Genomic DNA, 14,687 nt, shown 5'->3' with positions numbered 1-14,687 from the left:
CTGTGAACTAAAAATTTAAATTGGTCTAGTTTAGGGATGATGCTTCTGCAATTCCACTGTATGACAGTGGTCAAATCCTTGACCTCTTGTGCTGAATTAGGCATCGAGGGAAATGAACGCTGCTAAAAAGTCACATTTTTCTTTCAAAAATGTTCTCACAACCGGAAGCAAACATAATACTATGCTTTTAAGAGGATCATTTATATTTAAAGCATTTAAAATGTTATCCACAAGGTCTGAAAGCGCAAGCAGGCCAGGTAGTGGCTGTTGCTTCGACCGCGAAAATGGAACAGACGTGTTCGTTGTTGTTCCGGGAAGTGCTGAGGACCCCTGGTTGGTAGCATGACCACGTAAACCGGGAGGTACTTGCTTCGGCCTATTCTCAGCACGTTCAGTTCGAGGCTTCATTCCAACTTGGGAAGTTTCGGTATTCTTTCTGGGGAGTGATGGAAAAGAAGTAATTTTTCTTTTCCTAATGGCACCCTGCGATGTACCGGAACATCCGGCATTGGGAGCGTCAGCAACAGGCTCGTCGTTCTGCAGAATGGAGTAGGGATTGTCCTGTGTCGTTGGCACGGAACTCTTAAGCATTTCTGCAAAAGTCCGCTTGGAACGTTCCTTTAAGGAACGCTTGAGTTTTTCCCCTCGTTGTTTGTACACCGGGCATTGAATAAGATCATGAGGAGTCCCGCCGCAATGAAGACACTTGTGCTCTTTCGCGCAAGGATTCTCATCATGGCTCTCTCCACAATCTGCGCAACGTTTTTTATTGCAACAATAGGCGGCCGTGTGACCGAGTTGCATACATTTGTTGCATTTCATTACCCGGGGTACAAACAATCGAACAAGTAAACGAAGTGCCCCTATTGCAACGTAATTTGGAAGGGCGGAACCCTCAAAAGTCACACGAAAAGAGTTTGTCCGATTGAGAATTCTTTTGTCATTTTTATGTGACACAGATTTCAGTCGATCGCATGCAAGAATCTTCACAGTTTTTAGTGTGGAGTTCTTGAAGCGACCGACACCATCGATTATCTCTTTTCGGGTCAAACCCTTTTCGGTTATTACGCCGTCTATTTCGACGTTGCAACAGGGTACGTATACACGATACTCAATCGCAAAGAGGTCGCAGCGCGTTATTTTGTTTGCTTGGGTCCTGCTTGAGACGACAACTCGTAGTTTGTCTGGCCCCATCCGTGTAATTTCGGTAACGTCAGAAAAATGTTGAGTTAGTTCCTTCGAGATACGAATGACATTGAGAGGTTTGGATTTTCGTCTAAAGTACACAATGAATGGGCCTTTGGAGCCTTCAGGGTATTCTTTAGGACGAAAATCCTGTTTCTCGTCGATTTCCTCATCTTCGGAACTATCAACTTCGTAAACAGAATTTTCTACCTCAATTTCTGCTTCATCCTCCTGCTCTTCAGGAGGAGGTTCGGTATCAGAAATATTCAATTGCGTCAACGGGGGGTCCTTTCCGCCCTCAGCCATATTAAAAAAATCGGCCAACTGTTCGATATGAACAGAATATAATAATTATCAAAATGAATAAGTAAAAAAAAATATTATAAGGTTATTATACTGTGTCTAATGATGATTTTATATTATAATAGTAATTATTTGTGGAACAAACAGGAAATGCATCGACAAATGGTTAAGTGAGTGTCAGGACTACATGTGTTAGGTAATCAAACAATATGAAGTAAAAATTTTCATTCAAACTTTTATATTTTTACACTGCACTTGGCCCTTCTGATCTTATAGAGAATACTTTACCTCCCAAGCACTAATATCTCCACCAGACGTCGACACTGTACATTTGTCGTCGCAAATATAAACAAATCAGACTATATAACGCACACCAACAAACCACCGCATTCGTGAAACTGAAAACGTTTTTTTATTACAGAGTCAGTGTGGCACTGACTCAGTTTTAAAAACGAATTCGCTATTATTAAACGTAAAAATAATAATTGTATTGATATCAACACAATTTTATGTTATTGTTTTTTTATTTACTATCGGATATTCGAAATAATATACTCTCAAGTGGGTTCCAATAATAGGTTTATATACTGCAATAGGGCATGTTAAAATATATGTGTATATGTTTTAATATAAGACCAATATTCTTCATAGAAAGGTACATTAGGGCATAACGAACTGGCGGTCGCTTATATTTAATTGAACATTGTCGATATATGAACCTTTTCCGTGAACCACCCCAACTACGATTTGCATCTGCGCATTAGCCATAAGAATCAAATTTTTGCCATCAATGATGGAAACACGTTGATGTGAGAACTTCTTCATAGCAATGAATCGGTTGTATTTCAGAATCTCCGACTTCAGCCGTAGCGTCGGATATTTCTCCAAATGGAGCACAGCGTTCTCAATAGGACCGAATCGTAACGCCCCCTTTTTCGCCTGAGTTTTGATAGCTTCAATTAACTGCTCCTCATCCATCTCATCCACTGATTGGTTACTATCTACAGGACAATAGCCTTCAAGCGAAAGCTCTGCTGCTTTTTCTTTTAGTGCGTTAAAATGAGACACTAGCGATTCGGTACCACTATCAGAAGACTTTTCATCATCGTTCAGTCGGTTGAAAGCGAAAACTGTGTAATAATAGAAACGGAGAAAATCTGAACATTGCATTATTGTTGTGTATGAAACGAGGTTCGATATCGACCGAGGGTAACGTCTAAACAGCTCTTCGAGAGCATCCATCTTCCCAAGAAAAACGATGAATGGTTCTTCCTGAAGGCAAGTTTTCTTCCAAAGATCGTTCAAGTACTCTCGGGGTGCTTTTTCGACGGTTTTGAGGATACGAATCATTCCTGGGTCTACAATATGTGCGGGATGCGATGTTTTAGAAAATAGCTGCTGATCGATAAACATTAGTCCATCTATTTCGACGGCAGCTTGACCGATCACAAGCTTTGTGATGGGAAGCTTTTTGCCTTCGCAAATATCACGGATTTGAAGGAAGAAATGAAGCCTTTCAAGCATGTCTCCACTCGCCTGGCAGTCGGTAATTATCCATTCGAAAAAGATATATTCGTCCTTCCAATTTTTGCGAAAATTATTTAACTTATCGATTTCGCCAGGATTCAGATCTAGAAGGGCTCTGAGCAGGGATAATGCCTTGGTTTTTGCTATTGTGATGAATATTTTGAATGCGGATCCCAAAGAAAAATGATGGCCAGCCCCGATGACCAACTTGGTATCCATCAGCTTAATTTTATCTTCACAGATTGAGATACACAGTTTATACACTTCAATAAGTTGATTGATAGATTCGGCATAAGCGATTTCATTACCTCCCATTTCTTCTCCTCGCTTCGAAACAACTTTCAGCAGTGGAGCATCTCCAAACATTCTTCTCAAAATTGCGAATAACTCCGCGTACTTTTTTTTTTTTTTTTTTTTTATTTCTCGATTCTGGCGCAGACCTGTCGATCCATAACAGCCAAGTGTTGTGACGTTTCAATGTCTTTTACTGATTTCGACCGAGGTTCATAGTTCTTTATCGTGTGACTACAGCGAAGTGCTGATTTTATTTCCCTAAATGCTTATTTTGGTTTCTCCTATAAATCCTGTTAATTGTTTTAGATCTTCTATTTTGTTTCTGGCTAGAATAGCTATGATGTCAGGGTTTCCCTGCAATAAGGGATATTTTAATCTGATATGATTATAATTTGTGCATTCGTGTAAGATGTGTGAAATATTTTCTGGAACGTTACAGAATTCGCATCTGTCGACAGGGAGTAGACCCCACTTGTGTAATTTATCCTTCGTAGCGGTATGGCCTGATCTCAATCTTGAAATTATAATTGTTTGCTCTGTGCTCAATCTGAAATCTATAAACCATGGCTTTAATTTTATATTCGGCATTATCTTATAGTGGTTGATCCCCTTTTCAAGCGATATAATTTTATATCTAGTTTCCCATAAGCATGTTGTTTCGTATTTGAAACTAAGAATTAGATCATCTTTTGGAATTTTTATGTTTTCTATTCGTGTCATAGTTGTTCCCAGTTTAGCTGCATGATCTGCACGCTCATTCCCATTTATTCCAATGTGCCCTGGAATCCATTGGAGCGTAAGTTTTGTCAAATTTGAATTGTTTATTTTGTCAAAAATTTCACAAACTATATTGTTATCGGTTGATTTTGTGTTTTCAATTAGTAGTGCGGCGCTTTTAGAGTCTGTGAAAATCACTGCCTTTTCTATATTTCTAACAATGATGTGGTTGATTGCTTTCAGTATGGCTATTAATTCTGCGTTCATGATTGTGATTTGTGAATTTAGTCTTCCACTATAGGATGTTTTTTCTTGTGTGTCGTAGATTCCGTATCCTGTTTTCCCTTGTATTTTTGATCCGTCTGTGAAGATTTGGTAATTATTTGTATATTTCGTATTTATAAGCTCTATGACTGTTCTTTTTTGGATTTCTGTGGGTGTTCTGTTTTTTGAAATATTCGGTATTTGTGGAATAATTTCTAATTTGTTTGATGGATGGTATGGTATTTTTCGAGCCAGTTGTAAAAGATGATGATTATTTAATCCTATTATTTTTTCTAGAAATGTGCAATGTTTGGTGGTTAAGTCTGTGTTCATAAACGGATTGAGATATTTAACAATTGGACTGTTATTTTCATAAAATAGCTTTGTGCATTCTTTCAATGCTAAAAATTCTGCTCTTTCTTTCAAGGGAAGCTCACCTGTTTCTGCTAAAATAACGTGATTGGGAGTTGATTTCATGTATCTCATTGACATTCTGATATACAGGTGTTGTATCGTTTCAAGAGTCGTGAAATTGTTTGTAGACGTGGATGCGACTATTGTTAATCCGTAATCAATCAGTGATTGAATTACGGTTTTCGAGACACGTAGCATGGTGGTTGGATGAGCTCCATTTTTTCTCTTCACTAACATTTTCAATATATTTATTTTTCTTCTGGCTTTGGAAGCTGTGATGTCTATGTGGGTTTTAAATTTGAGTTTGTGATCTAAGTAAATACCCAGGAATTTATGGTATGGTTTAACATTAATAAGGTGATTATTCAATTGCAGGTTTGTAGCCGCGTGATATTTGTTAGTGAATATCACCGATGCTGTTTTGCTCACATTGATTTGCATATTCAATTCATTGGGAATATTCGCAATATCATTTAAAAAGCGGTTCATTGTAATAGTGGCTTCTTCAATATTTTTAGCCATAACGACTGCTGTGAAATCGTCTGCAAATTGAAAGATAATTCTGTTTCTTGTAGTTAATTTATGTATATTGACCGTATAGACGTTGAATAAAACGGGCGAGAGGGGACATCCTTGCGGGAGTCCTTTATTCGTGGTTGAAGTGATATTTGTACCATCATTGAGTTTGAGTATAATTTCACGTTTTTTGAGATAATTAAAAATCCAGTTAATTATGACAAACGGAGTATTTACTTGTTCAAGTATCGAAAGCAACTTCTCTACATTTACATTATCAAAAGCCTTTGATAAGTCTAGGAAGGTAGCTATGATTATATTTCCCTCTCTTTTGGTATGGTGAATGTGCGACAGGAGAGTGTTTACGCAGTTGATGGCCGATACCTTCTTTTTGAATCCGAATGAATATGATGGTAATATGTTGTTTTCGTTTATATGATCGGTAAGACGGTTCTTAATTATGAAATTGTTCAGTTTGAGTACCACGGATAGCATCCCGATGGGTCTGTAAGAGCTGTAATGATTTGGATTCGCTGATTGTTTTAGTATAGGGATAATTTTTATGATCCTCCAATCATCTGGAATGATATTTTCATTTATTGCCATACTTAAAATCTCTATGATTTTTTTTATTATTTTAGGATTTGTACGTTTCAACATAAAAAACGATATGCTATCTATTCCTGGAGTAGAACTATCTTTCCGTGAACGTAACAGCCTGTCTATTTCTTGGTAATTGATTTCTATTCGGTTAGTAATTGGTTTTTCAGTGAATTGTATGTCGTGTGATATTTGTGGGAAGTTATTTTGTATAAACTCTGTCGCTAAGCTGCTGTCATTTAGTAAATGTACATTATTTTTTCCAGTGCGACCACCACTGATTTTTTTGATTGTGTTCCATAATTGTTTATTATTCATACTTGGCGTTATTGAATTAATCAAATCATGCCAGTCGTTTCTGGAGGATTTTCGTATTAATTGTTTGAGCTTGGCTTTAGCCTTTTTGAAATTCAAATAGTTTTCATACGTTTGATTTCTGAAATATGTGATTAGATATCTGTTTTTCAATTTTAATTGTTCGTTGATAACGTCATTCCACCAAGATTTTGGTATATGTTTTTCGTTCCTGATAGTGTATTTGGATTTCTGTATTTGTTCCGTAAATAGTGGGACTATATCATGTGGTGACACCATTTTGTTAATGTCAATATAGTTGATATCCTCGATTATTTTTTTCTTGTTCAAATATTCTGTGCTCTTGTTGTATTTTTTCATTGAGTTCCGTATTTCAAATAATATTATTTTATGATTACTGTTAATTTCCTCGTCTAGAATTTTCCAATCTATTTTATTCGCTAGAGTTGGTGTTACTAGCGTTAGATCAATGATGGATGGAGTGATATTTGGGAGATTTATCATTGTTGGTGTATCGTCGTTTAAGATTATGAGGTGCGTATTATCTAAGAGATTTGTTAGCAGTTTTCCTCTGGGACACGTAGGATGATGAGCGTTCCAGACTTGACTGTGTGCGTTAAAATCCCCTGCTATGATAGTGGGTGAATTTGATCTTTCTATAAACTCAAAGAGCTTACAAAGAGGTTCTTTGATGTCATTATTATTTATTGGTGACGGAGGGATGTAAATTGAAATAACTAAGAGTTCCGGTGTGGTATTCAGTGTTTTCATTGCTATTACTTCTAGAGGATCTATGTGTTGAATATGGAGTTCTTCGAATCTTATGTTACTATTTATTAAAATACCGACGCCCCCGTATCCGGATGGCCGCACAGTTTTAATAAAATTATAACCTGGAAATTTGAATTCTTCATTTTGTTTCATCCAAATTTCCTGAAGGAGGGCAATGTCTATATTGTTAGTTACAAGGAAATGTTTAAGTGATTTGCGCGTATCAGATGCTCTGATACTAGTTATATTATGTTGCATGAAGATTAGGTTCCTTTGCATTCCCATTTTGCTTTTGGAGAATTTTTTCGCTCATTGTTTTTAATTCCGGGTCAATAATAGATTTGATCTGATCGCTTATGTTTATTAGGAGAATATCAGAATCAATAGAATCTTTACGTGTTTTTTGCTGCGCAGTATGTTTTGTTATGGAATGATATATCTTTTGTATTTTATTAAAAATAGCATCCAAATTGAATTGTTTTTGCAATTCTTCTTTCACTAGCTGTTTGATATTTTCATATTCCGATTGTTGCACGGACATGTTAAGAGAATGTTGTCTGGGAGACGAATTGTTCGTTTCCTGATTTGCAGTGTGTTGTAGTATCGGGAAATCGATGATAGAGTTTAGTCTATGTTGAACGTGAGAAGTTTTTGGAATTTGTCTGACTGCTTCCGGAAAAGTCAGTTTCTGTGTTGCCATTATGTAGTTGATTTTATTTTGTCTTATCTTTTCTTGGCAATCCTTAAAGTTTGCCGCGTGTGGACCCTGACAATGAAAGCAATGTGATGATGAAGAACATTCTTTCATATCATGTTCTAAACCACAGTTAGAACAACGAATTTGGTTTGATTTGCATACCTTTTCCTTATGACCATATCTTAGGCATTTGGTGCACATTTTTACCGGGTAAACATAGTGTTCAACCCTGGCATTTATTCCAAAGATTGAAACACTTTCCGGAATTTCCTGACCTTCAATATAAATTTTAACGGTATATGTCGGAATCAGTTTCTCCTTTGTCCATCTGCTAATACGCTCAACCTTTGTTATTTTTAGGCTACCTGAAAGGATATGTTCTAGTATATCTTTTTCTGTAAGAGATAGTGGAATATTTCTGATTACACCTATGGTTTCTTTAAACATATTGGGGACGTAAATATGTAGTTTAAATTCGTCTACGAGAATTTTCGAATTTATTAATAGTTCGGCTTCTTTTGGTTTGTCAAACGTTATTCTAAATCTACCATATCCGGCAAATTTGAGTTCTCGATATTTTTTAATTCCCACATTGTAAAGAGTTTTAGCCAACTCCATCGGATGAATTGGTTTTTGCTCTTTATCTTGTTTTTCTATGAAAAAAATCGTATTTGTGGTGTTTTTAATCCATTCAGTGTTGTGTTGTGAGCTACTTTTCTCTTTGTTTGTTTTAGGTTCGTTATGACGACTCGGTTTTATTTTGTTGCTTTGTTCGGAATTTCCAGAATTTTCTATAATTTGTAATATACTTTCGTGATTCATAGTTGACTCTGAATTGCCCTTGTCCGCCATTTTTTCTTTTGCATGAGCCATTTCTTTTTTCTTTTTACCTTTCATTTCGCTTGCCTTATCGTCATCGTCCAGTTCTAAGCGTCGTCTCACTCCAGACATCCGGTAGACATCTCTACTTTGATTCGGAAACACGTCCTCATTCAGACAGTCTTCGAATCCAGCAAAACAATCTTCTTCAATGTCCATAAAATATTCACACACCTTACACTATGACTAATGATATTTTCTAAAACATAACCTATGTTCTAAAACTATTCTATACAGCACTTCACTATTTTCTAGATCTAATAGAAGAAAACAAAAGGAAAAGCTATAAATACTTAAAGCTATGCATCAAAACTTCACTTTATCTATTTGTCATAAAGAAATATAAACTTTTTTTCTGAGAAAAATAAACGTGGCGCGAAAATAATAACCTCACTGTTATTTTACGACTTGCTGCGTTGGTGAAAGAATCATTTTCCAACTCCGCGTACTTCTTACCGATACCCTTAATCATGAACATAAATTTCGATAATTCACCGGATACCAGACCTAGTATATACTTTGTTTTATACTCAAATGTTCCACAAAAGGTAATTGTCATGAATTCCTCATCTGTCGTTACTGTAATGAAATGTTGCTGAATCATCTTTATCATGTTCAGTGCTTTTTCCAAAACTCCATCGTTTTTCTGCAATGTTCGTCTTATATGCACTGGTGAGCCGTTGGTCTTGGTGCTAAAAAATGAACACACACCATCCAACTGTCGGTTTCGGATCCAATCCTTTGCAAATGCCAATGATATCACTTCTCGCAAGGCAAAGCACACAGCGCAGGAAAGTTGAATTTTATCTCTGAGTGATAATGTCCCCCAATAGTTATAGGTGTATACAATCGAGACTCCCGCTGTGGCATACTGCACTGCTTCAGCCGCTATTATTAATTTAGAGCCTTTGGATACCTTTGACGCCAACGTGGCTCCAGTTGAGGCAAACGCAAGCAAATTGGCAGTTAAATTCAACCAATGTCTTCGTGCTTCGTCGCTCTGATGTGGGAAAATAATTATATGTAAGACGGTAGTTAGCCTTTTTTTCAATATATGAGAATACCTCGAATGGATCCAAAGATAAGCCATGCTCTTTAGCGTCACTCAGGATGGAGATTCCTCTACATGCACCGTATGCGTAGGAACCTAGTCTTGCCCACAACAATGGTGTAACCATACCCCCAGTGACAAACATAGCTCCAACAGTGCCAATGATGCCTAATGTTGACATGAATGCATCCGCGGTTTCGAGAGCCTCGTTTTGGACACCAACTTCACAAAAATCCAATTTAATTAAACCGTCCGAATCGAAGGATATTTCACCACCTTTTGGGTAGCAGAGTCGCGACATTGGCAATTTATTATTTGACAGAAACAGCGAGAAGCTTCCATAAATTCTTCCAGACATATCAAGGTAAGTGCAAAATCCATATCGCGGAGTCATTTTGATGAGGATTGTTGGGTTGATCTGCTGCTGTCCGTTTTTCCTATAAATCACTGCTAGAGGTATCAACTCAAAGCAAAGGCTTCGCATTTTATCAACTATTTTCCTCAGCTTATTGCTATCCTCAATTGCGAAAAGACATTCATCGTCACGGGGTTCTGCTCCAACTTGAATCGCAGTAGAAACCGGCACTCCTAATGCGATACCCAGAATGTTGATTGCCTGAACTTTCGTACGTGCATTGAACGGTTTGTTCAAGCAATTAGTTCTTTTGAGGTCCTCAAAATCTTGGCCATGTAGTACAAATGATCCCAGAAGCTTTCTAGCTTCCCCGAAACAGGCTGAGCTCTGAAAGGACATTCCGCTGCTAGATGCTACAATTAACAAGAAAAATATCAATTATTATATTGAGAAATTATGGCAATAAGATGCAAACTTATTTCTCGATGGTTCCGAACAAGATGTGTAGTGAGAGAATGGGAGGAATGAGAAAACGCTAATTTCTGGGAGAAAATGTGGATTACGTTAACTTTAACCACTACTCATTGAGCAGACATGTAGTGATGTCCGGTAATTACTCGGTTAATTGTTTGTATCATACATATCAGTATAAGTCGAAGTTGGAGCGAAACATTTATTTTGAAGGTAAAAAAATGATTCAGGAATGCTTAGGGCGAGGCCGGTTGAGAACCGTAACGCCGGGGGAGGAAAAGCGAGTCCGACTGCAAGTCGAAGCGCACAAATACTAATGGCGAGGCCGGTTGAGAACCCTAGCGCCAAAGAAGAGAGCGAGTCCGACTAAAAGTCGAAGCGCACAAATACTAATGGCGAGGCCGGTTGAAGACCGCAGCGCCGGGGAAAAGAGCGAGTCCGACTATATGTCGAAGCGCATATTGTAACATTGAGGCGAGGCCGGTTGAGAACCGTAGCGCCGAAGGAAAGAGCGAGTCCGTTTTTGAGTGCAAGTGCACAAAAATTAAAGGCGAGGCCGGTTGAGAGCCGTAGCGCCGGGGGAGGAAAAGCGAGTACGACCATATGTCGAAGCGCATTAACACTGATGGCGAGGCCGGATGCGTACTGTAGTGCCGGAGGAAAATGAGACTAACTATAAGTTAAAACGCACTAATGGTTTGGAAATAAAGCGCTATAGAGAAAAAAAAATAGACGAAAATAAAACGCACCAATATTGATGACTAGGTTTGGTGAGGTTCTATTAAAAAGCGAGGTCCACTGAAAATTGTAGAACACCAATAACAATTGAGAAGTTTAGCATGAATATATTGTGTAAGGGGGAATTTGTGAAACGGACATACCAAGCCTTACAACTAATGTTTTGATTTGATCAACTAATTGCGTGTGTTTGAATCAGACTAGAATACTTTCTCCCATACGTCACGGCGAATATGGATTAAGAGTGGCCGCAAGGATTCTGATTTATTTCGGGAGTGGGAGGAGTGATTGAGAACTATTAAACTCATCCTGAAGCTGTAGATGTAGACGAATGAGATGTATACGATTTTTTTATGTTGTACTCGAAATATTCAGTCGATGAAACAAACTGTTGATGTGTCATACAACCAATTTATTCCGAAGATGAAAACGCAAACAGCTTGATGCAATTTTATCGATAAAGAGAAGGTAATGCGATTGTTCATGTGAAACAAGAGGCTAGTACTAGGGATAGAGATCGCGATAGATGTGGAGCATGGAAACAACGGATGGATTCTTACGATTGTCTCGCACGTAACGAGATAAGGCACTTCTCAAGATAATGTGGAATGACGAGTTAGTAGAGGTTAAATAATCAAACCACATTCGTTCGTTTATACATAGGAAGAAAAATGGGAAGTGGAATAACTTAATTTCTTAACTTATTTGATTCAATTCCAAATTGAAATACAAATGATGAACGAGGGCTCGTAGAATCTGTTGAGAGCAGTGCTGAAAATATTCACGTTCACGACATTCAAATTCAGCGAATTGCTGCCTTCCTTGTATTGATAACCTACTGCTCAAGCGAGAGTCGATAAATATGAAACAACACTGTCAATGAACCCCAGTGGAATGAACATCAACATCAGCTTGCCATGAAGTTCATTTTTCATTTGCACCTTCTTTTTCGTCATGGTATTCGTAAGGTCGAAAATGAAGATCATTGTGTGTTAGTGAAAATCAAAGCATAAAATTCAACGTCACCAATTGAGAGTAAAATCGATTAATTGTTTAAGGATGACAATCCATCACACAAAATTCTTGTTTTTGGCGAGTTCGACAATAGAATGTATAGAAAAACTCTTGCTACGTTTTATGAATCTACTCACGATTGCCCTGAAATGACATACACCACCATTTATATGCGCAATGGGTGACACGTTTTCAATAAAAATTCACTGCAAGCGATGAAGATCAACTTAACGTTTGTGATAATCACCTGAAATTATTGACAGTAATGGAGGTGCCTGAATGCAGGCTTTTCAAAATTCGTTCATGCTGTTTTCGATCAATATACCACACAAATCTCATGCGTCTCGACTCTTGTGTTATACTCATTATGACAGATATGGTGTTGAGTTTCAACAGAAGAGAATTCATCCGATACTGGGAAAAATCTAATTTCTTCATTCGTGAATAAATTTTGATAATGCCACACCAGTGCCACAATGGTTGAGAGATTACATGCTTCTTGAATATCAATAAATACCGAAAATTTTATCATTACTCCATTATGCATTGATAAAATTATGCTAGCAATAGTGAGATGGTTACCTGCAATGATTGGCGTCTTTTCGGTAGAATTTTTAATGGACATAGTTGGTGAGCAGGTATAGACGATATTCATTCGATTGGAACCGCTTGGCACAACAGAAATTTCAATTGAGACTATGCTAATCGAGAACCCATTGAAGTATCAGTGCATTTCAAAAAGTTTTTACCCATCTGTGGGTTGGCGGTGCTACAAACGAAAGCATGATGGGTGTATGCGGAGCATCCACCGAGTGGTGGAATTCACCTTGCTTCCACAGTCTTGCAGCCTGCGTATGTAGGGTACACGATACAGCGCATGAAAGATACATTCGTAGCGGCCACCGCGTGGTGGAAGCTAAGCGGAGCACAGGCTGACGATACGATAACGATAGCGATAGCGCATAATGGGTTGCTCCATGTGAGCATATGTACGACACAGTGGATGACAGGTTTAGCATTCCGCGCATGATGAGACATCTCTTATGTGTGGAAAGCATTGAGGTAGTGAAAATGCTATTCAGTATGGTGCCAGGCATTTAGGAGGCGATTGGCCATTGAGGTTAAGAACTTTTGAAACAACCTAATATTGATAATCTTCGGATCGAGGCCTGTGAATTACCAACAGCCTAAATTGACTTATAAGAGGATTTCAAACGCTAAGCAGAGGAAACAGAAAGTAGATATCAAAAATTCATAATTGTAGTTATTGAAGATGTCCGCCGAAAAGGATATTCATGATGGTAGTCATACCTAAAGGAAAGAACGATATCAAATATTAACTAGTTATTACAATGGAATACATTGAATGGAATTGTGTGAACACTACGTTTCACACAATTTTCAATAAGCTAAAGAGTGTGGCATCCTCTTGAATGAAAGTGACATTTCGGGAGAATAGGTTGATGTCGAAATGAACGGTGTGTCGACTGGTGTAGAAGGCATTGTTATTAACATAGATGACATAACAGTGACAGGAGAAACCAACGATTTTGAGTGGTAGAGTGATAATGATGTTAAGTTGGAAGAAATACGATCGAGTTAAATCGATGCAATATTTAACGAGGAGGAATGTTGGTTGGCACAAAATAGCATGGTATATATGCGATCAAATGAGTTCAAAAATGTAAGAAATAATGGAGAAGAGAAGGGATTGTAGAGACAATAGTTAGTTGAATATTCCCAGGTATCCCTTATGGTATCATGCCAAAAGATAATCAATCAATAGACCGATAGAGAGAATGCATTGTAGAGTTACGATCTAGCCATCACTCCCCAGTATCCCCTTTTATATCATATCATGAGAGAATATGAGAATAGATCGAGAGGGAGAAAGAGCAGTAACAAACGAGCAAGCACCGAGCAGCGCGACTCACGGCACGAGAGTTATTGGGAGAGTCAGTTATCGTTGAACCTTTGTAAAGGCAGTTGGCGTGAGTGATTCTCGACGCGGAACCATGGAGTAATGATTGGATATTCAAAAGAACCAGAGGAAGATTCTACAGCATACTGACACATAACTGTTATATGTTACTTTCCACAAAAAAAAGACGGGTGGGTTATGTCGGGGACATAACCGGAGTGACGTAGGACTATACAAAGGGGACAGCTTTTGTTAAATATATATTTTAAATATATTGTTTTATTTTCTTCTCCTACGTGAATACCTACCTATCTACCTGAAAAATGGATTAGTTTACTGTTTAATCACTCGATATTCCCATCTTGTTCGGTTAAACCTTCCTGTTTAGCTTTTGCGTTTGCCACTCGCCACAGCTTTCACAGTTGGAAAATTTCTTCCCATCCAGCTTGTGACATGTTGTTCAGTAAATTACATTTAATGCGACGTGCCGGAGAAACACTCAGTGTCGTATTTGAGGCAATTGAAACCTGTAATTGAACATTTCCGATGACAGTGGTACAGTGTCGACCTTCAATGTGGGGTCATAATTTGGACCCCGAACTCTATGTTTACAAAAATGTCGCATTACAGATCCATCCAATTAGTTCAATGTCGA

General features: G+C 37.9%; 1 protein-coding gene across 1 annotated transcript; it reads right to left on the bottom strand.

Annotated features, from left to right (window-relative positions):
• Nucleotides 1-2,032: 2,032 nt before the first annotated feature.
• LOC129765617 (uncharacterized) lies at nucleotides 2,033-10,608 on the bottom strand. The gene is made up of 5 exons (XM_055766029.1): nucleotides 10,506-10,608; nucleotides 10,364-10,430; nucleotides 9,547-10,301; nucleotides 8,811-9,482; nucleotides 2,033-3,477 (listed from the first exon to the last, which is right to left on the bottom strand). The coding sequence occupies exons 1-5, from the start codon at nucleotides 10,524-10,526 to the stop codon at nucleotides 2,149-2,151; spliced, it is 2,844 nt and encodes a 947-aa protein (XP_055622004.1). The 5' UTR covers nucleotides 10,527-10,608; the 3' UTR covers nucleotides 2,033-2,148.
• Between the last annotated feature and the right edge of the window lie 4,079 nt (nucleotides 10,609-14,687).

The sequence above is a fragment of the Toxorhynchites rutilus genome, chromosome 2 (assembly GCF_029784135.1).
Source record: "Toxorhynchites rutilus septentrionalis strain SRP chromosome 2, ASM2978413v1, whole genome shotgun sequence".
Classification (NCBI taxonomy): Eukaryota; Metazoa; Arthropoda; class Insecta; order Diptera; family Culicidae; genus Toxorhynchites; species Toxorhynchites rutilus.
This window is presented reverse-complemented; position numbering and strand designations above follow the sequence as displayed.